This window comes from Miscanthus floridulus, chromosome 17, assembly GCF_019320115.1.
Source record: "Miscanthus floridulus cultivar M001 chromosome 17, ASM1932011v1, whole genome shotgun sequence".
Taxonomy (NCBI): Eukaryota; Viridiplantae; Streptophyta; class Magnoliopsida; order Poales; family Poaceae; genus Miscanthus; species Miscanthus floridulus.
The window spans coordinates 39,957,079-39,979,406 of NC_089596.1; the positions used below are offsets into that span (position 1 = coordinate 39,957,079).

Below are 22,328 nucleotides of genomic sequence, written 5' to 3' on the forward strand. Positions count from 1 at the left end.
GGTTTGGCTAAGGAGTTCTAGGACAAGAGGCTCGACGACGACGCCAACGATGGAGCTAGAGGTCGCCGACCACCTAGGGGCAACAACAATGCCTTTCAAGACCACGATAAGGTGGTCGCCACCATCTTCGGGGGCCTCGCCTCCACTGAGAGTAGAAGAGAGCGGAAGCTCGCTGCACGGCGGGTGCTTTCCATTACTACGGAAGACACCAACGCTAACCCCAGCTATCGCCCATGGTCCAAGGTCCCCATCACCTTCAACAGGGCCGACCAGTGGGCGGATATTCCCTACACGGGGTGTTTTCCCCTCGTCCTCGACGCAACTGTACAGAAGATGCTCTTCAGAAAAGTGCTCGTTGACGATGGGAGCGCTCTGAATCTCCTCTTCGCCAGAGCCCTAAAAGAGCTGGGCCTCGGTTTGTCCGATCTCACACCTTTCGACTCCACCTTTTGGGGTGTGGTGCCAGGCAGGGCCTCCAAACCGCTTGGAGAGATTACCCTACCAGTTCAGTTCGGCACGGCAAGCAACTACCGCGTCGAACATATCAACTTCTACGTCGCCGACTTCAACACCGCTTACCACGCCATACTTGGTCGGCCAGCTCTGGCCAAGTTCATGGTCGTGCCGCACTATGCCTATCTGGTGCTGAAGATGCCTTCGCCTGCTAGAGTCTTGGCCTTGCGGGCCAACCTCACCATCGCCTACGCTTGCGAGACAGAGAGTCTCGCCCTCACCGAAGCTACCGACCTCTCCATCCAGATGACTAGCGTGGTCACCGAAGCCAAGACAGTGCCTGCCAATGACTTGGAGATCCCAGAGCTAGAGCGTCCCCATGCCTCTGCCAAGTCAAAGAAAGTCAAGGAGGTCGGCCTCGGCCTCGATGATCCCTCCAAGACTATGAAGATTGGGGCTCACCTTGACCCCAAATAGGAAAGCGCGCTCGTCTCCTTCCTATGTGCCAACGTCGACGTGCTTGCTTGGAAACCTGCAGACATGCCGGGGGTACCACGGGAGAAGATCGAGCACTCCTTGAATGTCTCGCCGACCGCCAAACCGATCAAGCAGAAACTCCGCCGATTCATGCCAGACAAGAAGGAGGCTATTAGGGTAGAAATAAAATGGCTCTTAGCTGCCGGATTCATAAAAGAAGTGTATCATCCAGATTGGTTAGCAAACCCTATTCTCGTTCAAAAAAAGAATAAAGAATGGAGAATGTGTGTTGATTATACTAATCTTAACAAGCATTGCCCTAAAGACCCCTTTGGCCTACCTCGGATAGACGAGGTTGTAGACTCCACCGCTGGCTACGAACTGCTCTCCTTCCTTGATTGTTACTCCGGTTATCACCAGATTTCCCTGAAGGAGGAAGATCAGATCAAGACATCGTTCATCACGCCCTTTGGTGCTTACTACTACAAAACTATGTCCTTCGGACTCAAGAATGCCGGAGCAACTTATCAAAGGGCCATCTAGATATGCCTCGACCAACAGATCGGCCGCAACATCGAAGCCTACATTGATGACGTGGTCGTCAAAACCAAGGCCGCTGATAATCTTATCGTTGACCTTGAGGAAACCTTTGCCAACTTGAACAAATACCGATGGAAGTTGAACCCTTCAAAGTGCATCTTTGGAGTTCTATCCGGTATACTGCTGGGCTACATTGTCAGTGCTCGAGGCATCGAACCTAACCCTGACAAGGTCTCCGCCATCACCAACATGAAATGGCCGACATGCGTAAAGGATATACAGAAGCTTACAGGCTGCATGGCCGCCTTAAGCCATTTCATATCACGCCTCGACAAAAAAGGGCTACCTTTCTTTAAGCTCCTCAAGGCCTCCGAGCGCTTCTCCTGGTCGGAGGAAGCAGACATAGCTTTCGAGCAGCTCAAGTTGTTCTTAACAAAGCCTCCGATCATGATAGCGCCACGACCAGATGAAACTCTGTTGATCTACATTGCCACCACTTCCCGCGTTGTCAGCACAGCTATTGTCGTCGAACACGAGGAAGCCGGGCACGCCTACAAGGTGCAACGTCCGGTGTACTTCATAAGCAAGGTACTAAATGAGCCCAAAACTCATTATCCTCAGGTATAGAAGCTGTTATATGCAATCCTAATTACGTCGCGCAAGCTCCGACATTATTTCGACTATTACAAGATCGCCGTGGTCACTGAGTTCCCTCTAGGGGACATTCTCCACAACAAGGAGGCCAACGGTCGCATCATCAAGTGGGCCGTTGAGCTCGATACTTACTCCATCGAATTTAGAAGCAGGCCTACCATCAAGTCACAAGCGCTCGTTGATTTCATTGCTGAGTGGACTAAGATCCAAAAGCCTATCGCTGCCACTTGCCCCGAGCATTGGGTGATGTACTTCGATGGCGCCCTTAACATCAACGGTGCTAGAGCGGGCATTATGTTTATTACGCCGACCAAGGATAAGCTCCGATATGTTCTCCGAATACACTTTTTGCCCTCCAACAACGCCGCCAAATATGAAGCATGTCTCCACGGACTCTGTATAGCCATCGAGCTCGGCGTCAAATGCCTCATGGTGTACGGCGATTCTGCACTGGTCATTAACCAACTTAACAAAGTCTGGTCTTGCTCTAGCGAGAAGATGGACGCATATTGCGCTGAAATCAGGAAGCTCAAAGGAAAATTCTACGGCATCGAGTATCACCATGTGGTACGCGACCAAAATCAGCTCACCGATCACTTATCCAACCTTGGCTCTTCTCGCGCCGCGATCCTGCCGAGGGTCTTGGTTCAAGATCTCCTGGCGCCATCCATCAAAGAAGATAAGGAAGTCGAAGAGGTTCCTCCTACCGAGCAGTTGGTACTTGCGGTACCTTTGTCGGTCGCCGATTGGAGGGAGCAATTCATCAAGTACCTCAGCAGCGCCGAGGTACCCGCCGACAAGACTGAAACTGAACGCCTAGTTCATCGAAGCAAGCTTTACGTGCTGGTGGATGGCAACTTGATGAGAAAAAGTGCCAAGGAAGGGATACTGTAGAAATACATCGCCCAAGAGGAGGGAGTAGGAGGGAGTAAAGCTACTTCTCGAAATTCACTCTGGTTCCTGCGACAACCACGCGGCCTCGAGAACACTGGTCAGCAAGGCTTTTTGAGCTGGTTTTTATTGGCCCACAGCCATCACTGATGCAGAAGACCTCGTCCAACGTTGTGAAGGATGCCAATTCTTCGCTAAGCAAATACATGTGCCGACGCAAGAGCTGCAAACCATCCCAGCTTCCTGACCCTTCGCATGCTGGGGACTGGACATGATCGGGCCTTTCAAACCAGCACCAGGTGGTTTCCGGTACATATATGTCACCATCGACAAGTTCTCCAAGTGGATTGAATATAAACCGCTCGTCTCGGCTACTGCAAAGAAAGCAGTAACGGGGTCGACCACGAAGGACCGTGGTGCTCAAGTGGTCTGATGATGACGAAGATCCGGTTGCTCCTCCTCTGAGCACCTAAGCACATCCAAGCAGTACACACATGGAGAAGCAACCAAGGGAAAGCAACGAAGTCCCCGAGCTTCAGGCGACAGAGGCTCCCGCTGGGCAGGTAGCGGAAGCCCCTGAGCAGCAGATGGAGCAAAGGCTGACTATGGAGGAGGCGAGACCTTTACCCCAGGATAAGGGGGTCGACCCCGCAGCCGCGTCTGGGGGCTCGGGCAGGCATCGTCGATTCAAAAAATTGCACCAACAGACCAAACGGTTAGTATTCTCGTGTTGGAGTTACTGCGCTATCTTGTCTTAGCTGTTTTGCTGCTTGACCAGATGATCTGATGCAGTGCAAGGCAAATGGAGGACCCTGACCCGTCCGAGCAACCCCGGGCTGATCCCGGAGCGGAGGTAACGCCGTTAGCTCCCACGCCGGGGTCCCCGGGTGCTCGGCAGCAAGCGGAAGATTTAACAACTGCTGCGGGAGGACTTGGACATGGCGAGAGGTCGACACTGATAGGGAACGAGTCGATGACAACACCTGAAGCGACAGTGGTTACTGCCGGACCTTCGGGAGCTAAAGCTGGAATTGCCAACGAAACACCAGAGTCCGAGTCAACCAAACCAACGGCCCCCTCAGAGCTAAAGGCGCCCTCGGAGGTGTCACAGGGCATGGTCAGGCCCTTTGTCCGACCACAAAGCCCCCCGATAGTTTCTCCCGCTGCTGCGGATGAAGAGGACGAGGTGGAAGAGATCGTTCGCGCTAAACCCCAAACCCAATCCGTCCGAATCCTCCGCAGGCGCGGTGACGAGGTGGTGGTTGTAGAAGAAGAGGACACCCCTAAGGAAATAAGGAGGCTGAAATGCGCCCTCATTGGAGTAGTAAAACAAATCAAGGTTAGTATTGAATCCAGACCATTCGTTGTTGACGTTGGAGATCAAATACCATTATTGTCCTTGTGAATTTCAGGGAATAAATCGGACTGCCGAGCAGTGACATCAGTTAATAAAGAGGATGGAGCCCCTCGCCGAGGAAAACCAAAAACTCAAAGAGGCGATAAAACTCTCTGAGAAACACACTCAGAGGGCCCGGCGCGAGCGAGACCTCGCTGAATCCAATGCGCGGGATCTGGAGCACCAGAAAGGAGTCCTGTCCGAACAGCTGGCGATTGCAAAAGAACAACTGCAGATCAAGTCCGAGCAGCTGGCCACTGCCTCCACACAACTAAAGGATGCTTCCGAGCATTTGGAACAGCTGCAGAAAATCTCCGAGCAGAAGAAAGGTACGTGTGATCGACGAAAGTGCTCTGCATAGTTGGATACGCTTACTTTTGGTGCTGACTGTTGTACTGGTAGCACAAGATGTAGAGCTTGGTCAGCTGCACCAGGCCCTCGAGCAACTCCGAGAGGAGAAGGCGAAGGAAACAGGGCAAGCGACAAGCTAGCCGAAGAGCTGAACGGTGAGTATTCCCTGGTCGGGGTTACCGCTGAAGTAGCTTCCTCGCCTGATGGAACTTTATAATGCTTGCAGACTACCGTCAGAGGGTCAAGGCACAATTCGATGTGCTAAAGTAGGACGCCCGGACCCAAAGGGACAAGTTCGACACCGTGGTTGCCGGAATCAGACCAGTGCTCGACTGCGTTGAACCAGAAGTGGCTCCTCAGCCCGACGGCAGGCCGCCGTGCCCGGACATCATCATCGAAAGGTGCCAGACGGCGTGGGAGAGCTTCAAGGGCTTCAACCGTGACGCCGTTATTACTGCCGCTACCCACGCCCTTGCTGTGGTTCGGTACCACTATCCAGCCACTGACCTTCAGGCAATAGGGGGCGGGTTCACAGAAGGACTAAACGGAGCAGAGACCTAGCAGCTCGAGGATGAGGTGGAGGAAGCAGCGAAGAAGTTGGCAAACGATATACTCCTAACCCTTCTTTCCCACTAGAGAAGCCCTTCTCGAGTTCAATAATTTTTCTAGCAATCAAAATCACTCAAATGATGATGGTGTAACAATACGTATAGTAGTATAATATAAGCATCTGAATCTGGTCCCTGTGACCTTGGCAAATAAAAAAAAAAGGATCTCCAAAGCTTGTCTATAAACCGCTTAGGCTGATTCGTGTGACTGATTTGTTAGGGGAAAAAAACACCATATGATGACTGGAGCCAGCTTATTAGAGCAGCCGAACATACTCTTTATTTCGTGAGAAAGGAGAAAAACGGTTCCCATAAGTTGGAGCATGAGCCATCAGAAATTATGACAAACGGACCCTAAAATTCGTTGTTACATTGGTCGACACCAGCGACTAGTTAATTACTGTACTACATAAAGCAGCCATATTAGCAGTAGCAGGTTACACCTTTACACGACAACATCGGCTCCCCTGTTAAACCATCAAATCAGAGTGCCTCTAGAATCGTGCTTTCCTAGAAGGCCATTATGTTAAGCAACTGAGTAATTGGGTAAGCAAACCACGCTAGAACGAATTAACTAATCAAACCTTGGGAGCCATGGAGCCAGCAGGTACTTGTTTGCTTGGCTTGTTCCGGCCCCTCGTCGCCGCCGGCCGCCCTAGCGCCTGCCTCCAGCGCCGGCGCCCATCATCTTCTTGAATTCGTCGAAGTTGACACTGCCGTCGCCGTCTGCGTCGACGGAGCGGATCATCCGGGAGCAGTCTGCGACGGAGCACTTGTCCCCGAGCTGGCGCAGGACGCGGTGGAGCTCCCGCGCGGAGATCAGCCCGTTGCGGTCGGCGTCGTACATGCGGAACGCCTCCCGCAGCTCGGCCTCGGTGGCGTCCTCCCTGCCCTCCCCGTCCTCCTCCTCCCCGTTGCTGCAGTGGAAGGCGACGAACTCGGCGAGGTCCACGAAGCCGTCGCGGTCGGAGTCCATCTCGTCCATCATGCGCCGCACCTCCCCGGGCGCCGGCGGCGCGCCCAGCGCCCGCAGCACGGACGCCAGCTCCTCCGCCGAGATCTTGCCGTCGCCGTTGGCGTCGTAGCGCCGGAACACCTGCTCCACCTCCGCCACCGGCATCCCCGGCCCACCTCGACCCGCCGCCTTCGCCTTGGCCGAGTCCCCGCCCTTGACGCTCGCCATGGTTGGTCGCTCCCTCCCTCGCTCTGTGTCTCCTCGAGTCTTCTCTACTCCTTGTTCCTTCGTCTCCGGGCTCCACCTTTTTTTATCGCAAGCAGCCTGGTTCTTGAGTGGTGGCAGGCCGGCATTCGCTGTTGCCTGTTGGAGTGGGGGCAGCGGATCCCGACGCGGTTAGGAGACCGCGTGAAGCAAGCAGATGAGTCCATGGACACGGACGCAAGTACGCAAGTACGCAACCACGCAAAGGACGATGCGATGCGGTCGGCGCACACCTTTCGTGTCCTCCCCGCGTTCTGTCTGTCGCGGATCCCGCTGCCTGGCAAGCATGGCCCACGCAGCCAAGCACATGGCGGGCCCAGGGTCAGCCGGATTCGCACGCCCACGTGTCGGGCATCCGCGGTGTGGGCGGCCTTTTGTCCGCTCTTCCTTTTCTTTCCTCCAGACGATTCTGTCACGAGGGGCCGTGTATCTCGATTAAAGATGGCAACGGGCCCTGATACCCGATATTCGACGGGTATTTGATCTATTAGGGGGCGGAGATAGGATCATATCTTTACTCGTGGACATCTAAATGGGTAAGAATCCATACCCGACGGGTATAGCGGGTACGGGAATGTTCCCTGTTTACCCGTCCCCGTTACCCGTTGGAGAACCCGACTATTTGAGCTGTCATGCGAGTATTAGGCCCAAAGAAGCTCAACATAGGTATTTTGGTCCAAATCTGAATAGTCATATATATAGTTTGTGTGTTCTAAGAACACTCGTTCAATTTTTCCTCACCATCTCCGCCAGCAGCACAAGCACGCCTGTCTCACGAGCGCTCGTGCCCCTCGCTTCCTCAGTTCGGTCTCTCAGCCACCTTTGCTCGTCCTCCTCGCAACCTTGCTCCTCCTCGGCATCTCCGAGACTCCGACACTTATACCCGGGTGAAGAAGAAACGTCTCCGATTGCAAAGTTGCGACCCCAAGTGTCCTTGTTTATCGGGTATGCAGTACCCGTTGGGTATCTGTTACCCGACCGATACCCGACGGGTACGGGGATGGACAAGAATCTATACCCGAGACAGTTAATGGAGATGGGGACGGGATGAATTCTCCGTAGCGGGGAAGAGAACGTTCCGGCGATACCCGACGGGTATATCCCCGTTGCCATCCTTAATCTCAATCTCAGTCTAAGTCTGCCCGGCCAAAGTGGTCTCGATCTCACCGACACGCGGGTCCGGTACGTGCTTAAGATTATACGGGCCCAAGGGCCATGAGGGTGCGTTGCGTTGCGGACGCGTAGAGGAATGTACGTGGCCTGAACCTGCAAATGCATTTACTGTAATATATACACGAGGTTATCTGGGTACACCTGTATGGACACAGGATGTTGTAACTTTACAAGAAAACTCTTTCAATGTCATTAAAACATATAGCCATCTTTTATGTGCCATAAAAAAGAGGTATTTATTGTGACCGACAAAAATGCCTATGAGTTGCAACGGGACATATAGTTTATAGTCACTTGAAGGACATAAAGCTCCAAAGATTTATTCAACTATTGGGTCATGTGTTTTTATTCATCTTGAACCAAACTCAATAACATGTCCAGACACGTTCTACTCGTATTCATATAGGCAAAGGACGCTTGAAGATTTATCCATTGATTGGGTCATGCGTTTCAATTTATATTGGGATCGAACTTCGCATCGTGTCTTGACACATTGCTCTAACTCGTAAAAGTAGGGGAGAGAGCAAATGATTAAAAACTCCATACCTTAATATTAGTATATACTACTTTTCTTTGGAAAATATAGTTCATATTTGGAAATTCATCCAAAGCATTTTCTTCCCATACTCAAAAGTAGAGATCAGACAAACAAAATTTAATGATTTACGTGTGTCTCTTCTACTTATCTTGTATAAGACTCCACGATGCAATTTTTGGTGGAGATAGCATATAGACAAAAAATATTGATTTATTGCTTAACTTTTGAAAAAAATATAACGATTCGTTTTTTGGTTATTATATTTATAACAATTAAAGAGGATAAGTTGTGCAAAAAAACTAACACAACAGTAGTTTGGTGGTGAAATTTATCTTTATCTATCTATATCTCTTATAAAAAACAAACCTCACTATCTTTCAATCTTCACATGCATGACACCATATGGCATACTCCACTAAGGGCACGTGCAACGGTCGTCCCTTTCCTGTCTCCATGTTGGTAATTTTGCGAAAAACTCCTCTGTTCCACTTGGAGACGGACTCCCCGTCGCCTCATGAGACGACGTCGAAGGCCCATGCTCCGAGGCCCAATCGACGGGGAGAGCTGCGTTGTACGACCGCGTCTTCTCGAGTCAACGCCAAGCTCAGATCCCGTGTGGGGGCACTCTCGGATTGTGGTTTGCGAGCGGGATGGTGCTCCGCTCCTCCTCATGCGGTCATGCCGGCCGCGTTGCCCCTTGCCGCGTCAAGCCAAGCGCCACTACGCTCATTGCCACCGGCTGCGATTCGAGGAATGGCAAGGCCGCAGGACCCATTCGTCGTGGAAGCTGCTCGACAGCCGTAGTCATCAGACACAGACGCCCACCAAGAGCTACTGCTGCATACTGCCCTGCTGTTTGGGTCTGGCGAGATGTTGAAGCACAGGTCGTCCTCGCCGGCCATCCTCCGCCTTTGGCCCTTGCAGCATGGAATCCCTGGTCAACCAGGTGTTGCTTTCATGATTTGCCTCTGATTGTGGCTAATACTTTGAGCTTCGTGTTCATGTTGCGAGCTTGCTACGACATGTAGTTTAGGTGTTTGTTGAAATGTCCATTCAAGCATCTAAAATACATGCTGATTTTTCAAAGAATGCATCTAAAATACAATATATGCTATATGATGAAACCAACCAAACTTTTTTTGGTTAATTTATCAGTTCTCACCACCGATTTATTCAACAAGTTGTTACTCACATGGCAGTCTCCATGCAAGTTCAGGCTATCTGAGTCGGCCTAAAACTGATAGATGGAGCCAAGTTGGATAGGATTTGTGCAAAGTATAGGGTCGGCAAAGTATATGGCAACACTATGAAAACAAAGGAAATTAGACAAAAGGCGATGCAACTATATGTAATATAATTATATATTGATGCTTTTAAAAAATATTGTAATCATATTGCTCTTATTTATCATTGATATATTTTCTATCAAATAGCCACATAATGGTATGTAAAAATTTATTTATAGTTGATCCTAGCTACATGCAAAACATTAAATAGCTTAGAGACGGATCTCTATCTGTAGGTTGTATGACATGTCTTTATATCTATCTATACGATAGATTCGAGGCATTTAGAGACGGACCCCGTCTGTGGGTTGTACATACCCTAAGTGCCGCATCATCTCCTTAATAATTGCCACAACATTTTTCACTGAATGCAATTACTATTTTTAGTCTATCAACATGCAAGGTATCCACATTGTACTATTTCTTTTTTATCACATTCTCCTATAATTTAACTTAATATTGTTTTATTTCAAAGTCCCTCAGCAACGCACGGAGTATTCTTCTAGTTTGTTGAAAACTAAAGTTATGAATTTAATTCTCTATTTTACATTAGAATTTAATTCCCTCCTTTACTTATAGGGAGAAAGAGAGAGAAGAAGATTGAAACAAAAGAGACGGAACGTAAAAAGTGAAAAAGACGAAACCGTAACAACATAGAAAAAGAACCAAACCGATAAAGAGATGGATTGGAAAACTCGTTCTTCTTTTGGATCGGACTCTTCTCCCTCTCCTTATTTGGTTACGACTCCTAGTCAGATATCAGGTGTGTTTTTCCTTGGCTCATGGAATCGACAGGAATTTGAGGATGCAGGACGCACAAGAGTTTTTGGGCAGTGTGAAATTTTTTTGAAAAAAAGAGAACACAGTAGAAAGGAAAGAGATTATAATAAGATATATAGGCAAATATAGATTTATTTAGATTAGGATTCCTATTCAGTTAAGTCAGGTTCAAAGGCTTAATATTAGAATAGATAGATATAAATATTAGATAGAGATTAGGATTCCTCTTTCAGCTTATTTGATAACGCAGAGTTCTATTTGGGTTTGGATTCGTAACTATCCTGAACCTATCATACAAATCAGGAGAGCTATAGATAACACATAGTTAGTTAGGAGGAGGTGGACGGAAAAATTGGGCTGAAATTTTTCCTCTTTATTATTAGGTATAGATTTATTTATATTTTTTGGTGGAATAATTATTTTGGTCTCTCAACTATAGCTGGTTTAATTGTGCCTCTAAACTTTCAAAATAACCATTTTAATCCTCAAAAATTTTTTAAACTCGGTTTCATTATAGAACTAGAAAAGTAATCTTTTAGTCCTTAAACTTTATATTTTAAGCTTAATTTTATCCATGAACTATCAAAAAACATTTTAGTACTTAAGGGTATGTTTGGTTTGAAGATGAAGTAGGATGGGATGGATCGATCCCCTTTTTAAGAGTGTTCGATTCAGACACCGCCAAGAACAGGGTCATCCCCATAGAGAATATTTAAAAAAACTATGTCCCTAGAAACGAGGGGACGGGTGTGTCCTTCGTCCACGTTGTTTTCTTCATCTATGCTTTGTCGTGTGTTGTGCTTGTGTCGATGGAGGGCGCGAGCTCAAGCGATCGAAGTATCAAATCAGGCGGAGGGCAAGAAGGGAGAGATCAGGCACACCAGCGGTCGCCAGCCATGGCAGAAGAGGGAAAAATCAAGCGCACGTGTGTTGTGGGGACGGAGGGCTCCAACGAAGCTCGGCGTAGAAGAGGGTGAGCTTGGCCATGGGAGGAGATGAGCTGGGCTAAGGCAGAGGCGAAATGGCCCGACTAGGGCAAAGGCAGAGAGGCCCGAGCAAGTAAAGCTGAGTCTGTTTATGTGAAGAGTCATGTGAAGGAGACCAAATGCAGTAGAAAAAATATATCACCCAATGAGATAATGACATGTGGGACCTGGCATTAACTATCACTCACCGTGTTAAAAATCTAGTCATCCATATCCCTTTCAATCCCTATTACCAAATAAAAGACAAGACGAATCTATCCCCACAATCAAACACTAGAATGGGACTATAACATTAAAAAACAAGAACAAAATCATCCTATCATTTTATTGTTTCCAAACCAAACACATGCTACGTTTATCTTTTCACCTCAACTTTGTCCCCTGTTTTACATGGAAAACCGCCACGTCGCACATGGTCAGCTCCAGGACCACCCGTTATTCGAGATTGATGATCGGTATCCCTGGCATCATCCCAAGTATTGGAATCAAATATAACACACTTTCGACATTCATATCCATTTTTGAAAATAAATATAAATATAGGTCCAAATATTCTTGAATATCAGATCGTTTGAATCCGATATCAAACTTTTCATTTCAATAACTAAACATGGTTTTTAGCTGGGGACAAAAACATATTATTTTTATTCATAGTTCGTTATTGTGAGTTGAGCTTGGCTCTAGAAATCATTAAGAGTTTTTAGACCGTCCACTAATGGTGCCTTTAATCGAATATTATTTTCTTGTCACTAATCGAGGGCAAATGGCTAGGCACGATGGTGTAGCATTCCAGGTATCTCTAACGATTGGAGAATTTCATAAGTCACATCATCCTAACATGCATTCTATTCAACATTATTCGAATAGCTCGAACGATGAAACTAAAGATTGTTTTGTTGCTCAATTTGTGGCCAGCATAAGCTAAATCAGTTTCTTCCGCCCTTTTCCTCAAGCCGATTCACAGGAATCAGCCAGAGGAGATGAAGTTTTACATTTGATGTATTCCAAGAAAGGTCATATTTTTTATGAAATTTTGAAAAGAATAGATAGATTAAATCTATAACTCTTATAAAGCAAAACCTAACTACAACTTTTATCTGATTCCACAGCTATCCACGTCATTAGCTAATCTAAACCATCTATTTCGTACTGTCAACTAAATACATCCGTTAATCTAGCCATTCGTTCTACGGAGGCCTCACAAGCCCACGTCCAAAAGAAGGGAAACATAAAGCCGCATGCCTGCAGTTGCAAGTCGACGAATACTCATGCAGTCGTGCTATAATTGCACATGCCTCATGGTTTCCAAGTCATCTCACAATAAATTAGCTTCAACCGGCTTATCAACCGGCTTTAATACCAGCCGAACAGGCCCCACAGCCATCATCCCTTCTCCTTCCAATCGGCTCCCTTTAAATTGTTCTTCATCGGTCTAATCTGTTTGAGAGAATTTCTTATTTGACACTGAGAAAATGAGTCGTTCCTTTCTTGGTCCTGAAATTTTCTTCGTTCCCTATTTGACACTCACTTCAACTTTCATCCCTAATTTGACACTACCGTTAAATTCGTTAGCTAACGGTGTTAACTGGCTGTTAAAAAGACGTTTTTGCCCCTAGAAAAAGAAGCGGTGAAGCAAATTTGAGAGAAAAAAAAAACCTGCGCTTTTTTTTTGCAGCTGGGCGCATGCATCAGAGGCGGGCGTAGATTTTTTTTTCCTCTCAAATTTGCTTCGCCGCTTTTTTTTTCTAAGGACAAAAACGTCTTTTTAATAGCCAATTAACACCATTAGCTAACGGATTTGACGGTAGTGTCAAATTAGAGATGAAAGTTGAAGTGAGTGTCAAATAGGGAACGAAGAAAATTTCAGGACAAAAAAAAAAAACGACTTATTTTCCCAATGTCAAATAAAGAATTCTCTCAATCTGTTTACCTCCATCCTCCCTCGGTTGCAAGTAGCAGCACCCGTGCACCATGCCCAGGTCCTCCGTTGTCGGCAAATCCGAAGTAATAGAGTTTTCTCCTTTCAAAGAGAGCAAGAAGCCTACTCATCGACTCCAGTGTGCCGCGAGAGGCATGCCACACGCGCTCCCCATCGCACTGGCTCGCCGGAATGGTCTCCTCGCCACGTGCAATGCCCAGCGTGAGAGCCCTGCCATACAGCCTCGCCATGACCTCCGATGCCCTCTCGCCATCCGCACACAATCTACACCAGTTTGTTTGGATATGAGAGGAGAAAGCATATCAGAAAGCTAATGGGAAATGGATGGGGAGGAGAAACACTAAGAGATTGTGGAAGAGATAGGTTGCTTTTGGTTGGAGCCCAGCATGTGGAAGCTGGAAGGTGATCCATCGATAGTTGCCACAGGCGTGCGTTAAAAAAATCCCATGTTTAATCACTGGCGGACAAGGGTTCTTCATGTAATGATGTAATATCATGATTATGTGCTATTGTTGATGAGGTCTGATGGATGATGTATCTGTTAGCCCACTGGATCACTGGCTCAGGTGAGTTGACCACTCACCAGTCTTGTCGACCACGGCCGAGCACGACAGACGTTGTCCGACCACATACACCAGCGTTGACCGGATCTCTGTATAGGAGATGACAAATCTGAACTCTCTTTATTGAGTTACAGTAGCATACTATATATACAACTCTATCTATCTAGTCCTAGTACAGCTGCTGTGCTGCAACAGTGACTAGATAACACAGCAGGACTGACTTCAGCGCCCATCCCTACTGTGGCTACAGTGAGGCAGGTGAGCCGTTCGGCGCCTGCCCCTGCAACAGCTACAGTACCACAGTAGGAAGCCTTTTTGACGTCGTCTTCCCTTGTTGTATGTTCATACAAGAAAACAGTAGATTATCTAACAGTATCGCGTTGTTTCAGTTAGAATGATTTCCACTTCTTCGTATCCTACCTATGTTTATGAGTTACTTAAAAAGTCTTGCCTGATCTAACAAAATGTATATATTGCATTTTAATATTTCTGATCTTTTTTCATGATAGTGAAGAGTATTTATTGTAATTCTGAGTTGTCTGGTAGGTAGTTGCTTACATTTCCAAATTGTACTCAAAATTTCTAAATACTTTGTGGTGACTGATCATAATATGAGAGCCATTGTTCATTTCCGCAGCAACGCGCGGAGAATTCTTCTAGTTATCACAACCTTTGATGCCACTTGACTAAAATGACATGCATATTGTAAGTGGCATAATTCTACTTCTCATGCTACTAATGATTGCAATGTCTTATATCGGTAAGTCCAATCAGCTATTAATAATGGATGATTGAGTCTATTAGGAACGTAGGTTGACATGATACTCTTACAGGCCAATATTCTAGAATTGAACAATGCGACCATCCTGGTTCGGCCAGAACAATCTGATTCTGTTACTAGAAAAAAAATGTAATTATTCTTGATCCTAGGAAAGAGGAGAAGATATTGACATATAAAGTTGTGCCTGAGAAGTCCATTGATGGCCGGGAGAACATCAAAATTATCATCAAGTCTCCCGAGCTTGGGGGGATTGGGGGAGCAAAAACTCCCGTGGACAAGCAAAAGAAAAAAAGAATGTCGTCATTGCTGCTTGACAGGGAAAGTCGGTTGAGCCGATTTCAGACGTTAGCCAGGCCGACCTTGACATTGTTGAGTAGCCAAAACCTGCTAGGACAAGTTAATAGGTGAAGCAAGTCGGATTTTAGTAGAGGCACCTGTAAACATTCAAACCAAGGCGTACGAGATTTGGTACTTGGAAGACTAATGAAGCTAAAGTCTCTGGCAGAGAAATAAAGCCTAAGTCGATATCTAAGGGGCTCTTGAACAAGTATGCCAAGCAAACGGAGGATTCACTGAATCGGCCCATAGAAAAGGAGTCGGGTCGCCTCCGAAGCAAGTTGAGCAAATGGAGGCAACGAAGCATATTTATGTATCTAAGAAGAAGGAAGAAGTTCTTGCCGCACCTGTGGAGAAGGCCGATGAGGAGGTGTTCATCAAAATCAGCTCTGTAGATGTCGTGGTCACAGAAACTGAAGGACCGATTACAATTGAGAATCCAACCCAAGCTGTTACGAAGGAAGTACATATGGGCGCTGATGATCATAAATCCAAGAATAGCAAGACAAACTCTAAATACTTTCAGTTGAAGTGGTGTCCTTTGGGTTTGACCTGGCTGAAACTCCAACACGCTAGATACCATGTGAAAAATATTGATTTGATAGAAAACCCTATTGATTTGTTATTGAGTTGTACTACCCCTAATCATATTCCATCTCTAGGATTATATCTTTATCTTTTATTACAGTTTGTCCATCTCCAAATATCTTTAATCATACATATCTTTATTTTCAACAATACAAATTTTCACCTAGCTTAGTGAAAGTAGTATATTAGGGTCTTTTATGTTACTAATTAGTTTTGCCCAGTGTTATGAATTTTAGTGGTCACCGCATATTCAACCCCCCTTCTAGCCGGTTCCATCATACAATTGCTCTTCTTTTATAACCAAATTTAAACCTCACTAGGTTTCATTCCTATATAAATTCATGTTGACGGTGAAAAGTGACGAGCCGAGCCTCGCCGCCAACATGCAACAAGCCAGGAGAAACCGCATGGAGCAGATCCCGAGCTCTCCCTGGGCTTAGGAAAACATATGACCGGATGGTTGTGACCTGAGGCGTGCTAGTCAATTTAACCCTGTAATTGACAAGGAGAAATGATTGATCAGTAATTTAAGATAGAACATGCCGGTGTTGTTCCAGACAGTTCCAAATAAGCAGCTAAGTAGCCGATGCGATAAGGCTATCGACTAAAGAGTCGATATCCAACATGTTCATGATGCAAAGCGAATAAAATAAGCAAGTCGACAGTTATCAGGTATTTAATTATATAGATCTTAACAGCCGATGATCATGAGAGCATGTAAAGGGGCGATGAGTAAACATGAAAGCATCTATATCAATTGAGAGACATACTAGCTTTTGACCAAGATAAGAACAAGTACAAACATATGAATAGCCAATGTGTTCTCAATAAGCAAGCTATCAGCTAAAATAGCCGATTCTTAGTAAAAGTAAACTCATAGCATGCAAGCAATTAACTGTTTAATATATACAAACCTATAAACTCATCAAACCTAATCCATCATCATTAACAGTGGGGTTCAACTAGATCGATGATAGCCATAATAATGATAACAGATTAAACTCTTAAAGTGAACAGATCTACTCATATTTCAACAGGATCATGAATGCATATTATGAACGTGAAAATATAGACAATTGGCTAAATAGCCGATGCAAACATAGACAAAGGTCATAACGTATGAGCAGTCAACCATTAAACATGAACAAATCCATAAACCTATCAAATCTAACATATTATCTCTAATAGTGGGGTTCGACCGGATCGATGGCAGCCATAATAAAGATAATAGGTTAAAGCTTTAAGGAAAACGAGTCTATTCATACTTAACAGGATCATGAAAACACATCACGATCGTGAAAAGCGCGGGCTATCAGCTATATAGCCGATGCAAACATAGCATGCAGTCAGAGGCTATGTTTGACCATAAGCGAACTTGTTAATTGATAATTTCCAATCTATAGTGCTAGCAGTGGGGGTCGATCGGATCGATGGCAGCCATAATAGTAGTTCTAGACTAGATCTCATCAACTAACAAGCTTACTTAAGATCAAACACGCCTTGACCACATGCTATCTTCGATCCCGATTGGAATAAAATGACTAATCTAGCCGAAACCATCATCAAAGTGAGATCTAAGCAGGATAAAAGCAACAAGACGATAGTTTGATAAGATATAAAGCCAATCTGTTTCAATCTTAATCGGATAAGAGGTGATGTTGTTATAAATAGTAAGAATACTAATTATAACAAGGTCGATAACTAGCAAATCTACTAAAACAACAAGGAAACACTACTAATCTTAATAGATTTAACCGATAACTAATCCGTATCAAAATTTGTACAAGGTCGGCCGGACCGATGCTGCCTTACAAATTTTGATAAGAATCAAAGGGTAACTTGTATCAGGAATTGTACGAGGTCGGCCGGACCGATGCAACCTTACAATTACTGGTAAAAGTTGATAACTAACTTATACAAAGCTTACAAGAGGTCAGCCAGACCGATGCAGCCTTATAAATAAAGTATAAGTCATGACAGTACTCACAAACAAACCAGAGGTCGGTCGAACCAATACAGCCCTACTTGCACGAAGAACTCGACGAGATCTACTCTACTCCTACTCCTAGGGTTGGCATAAGCCGAAAAGTAAAGGTACTGGTTTGATTGATCGATGGGAGATATCTATTACAATAGCCAGGGTTCAATATTTATACCAGGCTTGAATACGAGTCCTGGTCGAACAAGACCGGTTATAAAGTTCGTAAAAGAAGACAAACATCCTAAATTAAGATAACTTGGACTCCAAGTTTTCCCTTCTATGGAGTCTACCATGTCTTCCTTCTTCTGATCACCGACATCTTCCATTGGCATAGCCCATTCTTGAGACGACGATGTAATGGAATTCAGCCGATCCTAACAGCGTTTTGGCTAGCTAATTCTACAGACACTTCGGCCTTCCTTAACAAATGTAGAAACCCAAGGGTCCCACATATTGACCCAATTTTTGGTGTCAACACGTGCCCCCCAATTTCGGGATGAAATGATTTTATTCCAAAATTCCCCTTCGCACTAGCCCCAAAAGCTGCTGGCAAATTTCTATCAGAGACCAAGAGAACCTCCCTGGGCCCGTTAGCCTTGTTCTTATCAATTTTGCACCCCCAACCTATCGTAGGTTTCATGGGAACACTATTCTTTTATTGCCATCCCACACTCCAAGGCTTTACGAGCGCACAGTTGGTTCATGGGCATTCGGCACTCAGCTCCTTTGATTGGCATAAATATCATACCAGTCTCACTGAAAGACCTCAGTTCTGTACCATGCCCTTCTCATTTTCATTCCATCGAGAACTTCTAGCTCTGCCGGATCCTCCATGGATCATTGCTTCATCATGAAAAAAAATTTGTGGTTAGAATAATTCTTGTGTCTAGGGTGATTGTGTCATCCATTTTAGCGACTTGTCAAGCAAGGGAATCAGCCACCGCGGCTAGAAAAAATTCTTGTGATATCACCTGAGTCTTATGACCTTTAGTATGAGGCTGTTCTAGTGTTTGCAAGGGCTTAAATATGTGGACACCTTCCCCTTGTTCGCTCTGCCTATGTCAAGAAGCCTGTGAAATAAATCAGCGCATTCTTCATAGGCCTATTACCTTTTCCCGTGATACTACTTCCATGTTTAGCCAATGTGGTCTCCGTTCATGTTTTTTGGCTTTGTGGGTTCTGGGCTCCCTTCAATCCAATAAAGTATCCTCGGGTTGGTTGGTCGACATCAGGTGTAATCTTCTCTGTAACAAACCCTGAGATCCAGGATGCCCATGATTATGGAAAGCAATAAATCTTGAATCTTTATTCGCAATTATTACGCCCGTCGTGTTCTTTATCTCTTCGCGAGCCGCTTCCTCAATCCTCGGAGCAACGCTTTGTTTCCATAATTGAATCTGATCACACATCCCCAAGGAGGTGTACCGCCGCATCTCCTCGAGCTATAAATATGGGCCATGGTTGCGGCGAGAAACCAATCTATCTTCTCTCAATCGCTTGTGCCTCTTGTGCGAATCGTCTTCCTTATCTTCAGATCCCGAAAACCACCATTTCTTCCCAAAGAGATGGACAACATCAAATGACCTGCTGACGAGATCCTTGCCAAGCTTGTGCCACCATACCAGCGCTCTCGCCTCTGAGGGTAAGGATGAATATGATCTCATAGTTTCTGAGTGGATCGGCTTAACTTTTCATATGTGCAGGGCTGATCCACATGCTGGTGCTTCTTACCACGTGATCGGTCCCTTCACTGAGGACGATGCTCGTCGCCTCCTTCAGGAGAGAGATGAGGCCTGGTCTTTGTACTCCAATGTGATCCATGATCTCGGACGGATGGATTTCCATCTCAATGCAATGCAGGACGCCCCCACTATTTTAGAAAATGGCGCTAATGCTTCTCGGGCAAGTTTGGTAGAGGTAGACGTCAGGATCACAGGTAAGACTTCCAAAATCTCTTTCTTCTATAACCCCGACTTCCCTAATTTTTGACAAATTGTTTTCCCTCAAATCTGCTAGCCTTAGAAGCACAACTGGAAAGCCTTCAAACGGTGGCGACCGATGCTGCCCAATCACTTAATGCCAGGGGCGCAGTTTTGGAAGTCCGTCTTCATGACATTCAGAATCGCGCTAGGGAGGTCGCCCTTCATGGTGTTCACCGTGGCGCTGCTGTTGCACTGGCCGCAGCACATGTTCGCTCTGGTTACAATCTTCAACTTCTTCCCCATGGTTTCCTAGCAGCCTACCGCATTGAGGACTATGAAGATTTGGTTGAAGACTTCAGAGATGCTACGAACACCATAGCTTTCATATCTTCGGCCGAAGACATTGTGAACAAAGTGTTTTTGGCCGTTAAATTGTAATAGGAATTCGGCGAATAAACTCTATGCTTGTATCCATGAACCTTAGTTGAGTAAATTCCTCCTATCGCTTTTTATATATTGCGGGTGTTTGTTTTTCTTTTGCTCTAAAGGCGATGCATACCACACCGGCTTTTGCCTCTGAGGCTGAATTAGAGTTTGCCTCATTTTTTGTTCTGAAGGCAATATTCTCCGATACTGGCTATTAAAGCCAATGAAAATATAATCGGCTGTTTTAGACGTCAACCCAAATACTTGGATAATATTTCTTAAAATGTTTTCCATTGAGTGCTCTGTTGAACTCTTCGCCTTGTAGTGTCTCATAAAAGTAAGTATTGCTGGGCACACATCGAGTAATACAATAAGGCCCCACCCAATTAGGTGACCACTTGCCATACGCACTGTCCTCAGTTCCAATCGACAAAATTAACTTCCAAACTAATTCACTCTCGTGGAATTGCTTAGACTTAACCTTTTTGTCATAATACTTGGCAATCCTTAATTTGTGAGCTTCGATGTTCTCCAAAGCACGAAGCCGATGTCAATTTAAATCTTTCAGATCATCCATCATCATAACTTTGTAATCATCGGCTATTAGGTTTTCTTGAAATTCAATACGTCGTGATCCAGTCCTGATCTCCTAGGGAAGAACAGTTGTATGCCTATAAACTAGCTCATAGGGAGAGCACTTAGTTGATCCGTGACATGCCATCTGATAGGCCCATAGCGACTCATTCAGCGTTAAGTCCCACTTTCTTGGTCGATCGATTATCTTCTCCTTGATGAGCTTGATTAGCGTCTGATTAGACGCCTTAGCTTGTCCATTGGCCTAAGCGTAGTAAGGAGAAGGATTCAACAGCTTAAACCCCATATTAGCAACAACATTTTCTAATTCTTCAGATGTGAACATTGTCCCTTGATCATTCATGATAGTTTGGGGAACCCCAAATCGATAAATGATATGTTTCTGGACAAAATCAATCATGTTCTAAGATGTTACCATCTTTAGTGGGATTGCCTCAACCCACTTGGTGAAATAGTCTGTCGCCACCACTATGAACTTGTGATCTTTGCTAGATGGTGAATAAATTTGGCTGATCAAATAAATCCCCTATCCTCTAAATGACCATGGCTTGATTATAGGTTTCATAACCAATGCTGGTGACCTTTGAACATTGCTAAATTTCTGGCAATCCTAATAACCCTTATAATATTCAAAATAATCCTCCAACATCGTTGGCCAAACATAGCCTAATCTCCTAATAATCCATTTCATCTTATAAGCCAACTAATGAGCTCCGCAAACCCCTTCATGTACCTCACCCATGACAACTTTGGCATTTTCTTGATTCATGCACTTGAGTAACACCCCATCGATTGTTTTATAATATAGTTGATCATCAAGCAATACATATTTAGTCGACTTGTACCTGAGCTTCCTAGAGACCTTTTGTGATGGATTTTTAAGATAGTCAGTTATTTCTCTTCTCCAATAATCGGTAACAACTTCATTGTTGAAGATGTCTTGAATCTGCCGATAACCAGAAGCACCCTAAGCTAGCCAATTAGCTTCTTGATTTTGAGCTCTTGGAATAAGCTTGATGGTGACCACAGGGAATTCATCAATCAAACTTTGACATATTTCAAAATAATCCCTCAGGATATCATCTTTACATTTATATAGGCCAATAAATTGATTAATTGTCAGCTGGAATACCCAAATATCTCAATAGCATTGGCCTTCACCTCTTGAAGGAGTTGTAGTCCCCTAAGGATGGCTTCATATTCAGCTTGATTACCAGTAGACATTGGATTAATGGAATAAACGAATTCAAAACTCGCCCCTCGGGGTGAGATAATAACGATACCGATACCGCCTCCCTGCTTGCATGATGAACTATCAAAGAACAAAGTTCAAGGCATCAGTTCTACGTAGTTGATACTGGGCCCATGATGATGAGTCACGAAAATCAGCCATCACTTGTCCTTTAACTATCTTGGCTGATTCATATCTTAAATCAAACTCAGATAATTCTAGAATCCACTTTCCAACTCTTCCATTCAAAATTGGCATTGACAACATATGCTTGATTACGTCGGCTTTAGACACTACGGTGCACTCAGTCGACAATAGATAGTGATGTAACTTGGTGCATGAAAATTATAAGCACAAGCACAACTTTTCAACTGGAGAATATCTTGTCTCTAGATCAAAAAGCCTTCTGCTTAGACAAAAAATAACTCACTCTTTTCCCTCAAATTCCTGCATTAATGCTGATCCAATCATGTGGCTATAGGCCAACATGTACAATTTAAAAGGTTTACCATGCTGTGGAGGGATTAATACTAGTGAAGACTTCATATACTCCCTAATTTTGCCAAACGCCTTTTGTTGTACGTCGCCCCATCTAAATTCCTGATTGGCCTTTAG

The 22,328-nt window shown here is 45.2% G+C and overlaps 1 protein-coding gene across 1 annotated transcript; it reads right to left on the reverse strand.

Moving 5' to 3' along the window:
* Positions 1 to 5,612: 5,612 nt before the first annotated feature.
* Positions 5,613 to 6,633, reverse strand: LOC136517803 (probable calcium-binding protein CML18). The gene has a single exon (XM_066511450.1). It carries the CDS (start codon positions 6,551 to 6,553, stop codon positions 6,026 to 6,028), a length of 528 nt encoding a protein of 175 aa, XP_066367547.1. The 5' UTR covers positions 6,554 to 6,633; the 3' UTR covers positions 5,613 to 6,025.
* Between the last annotated feature and the right edge of the window lie 15,695 nt (positions 6,634 to 22,328).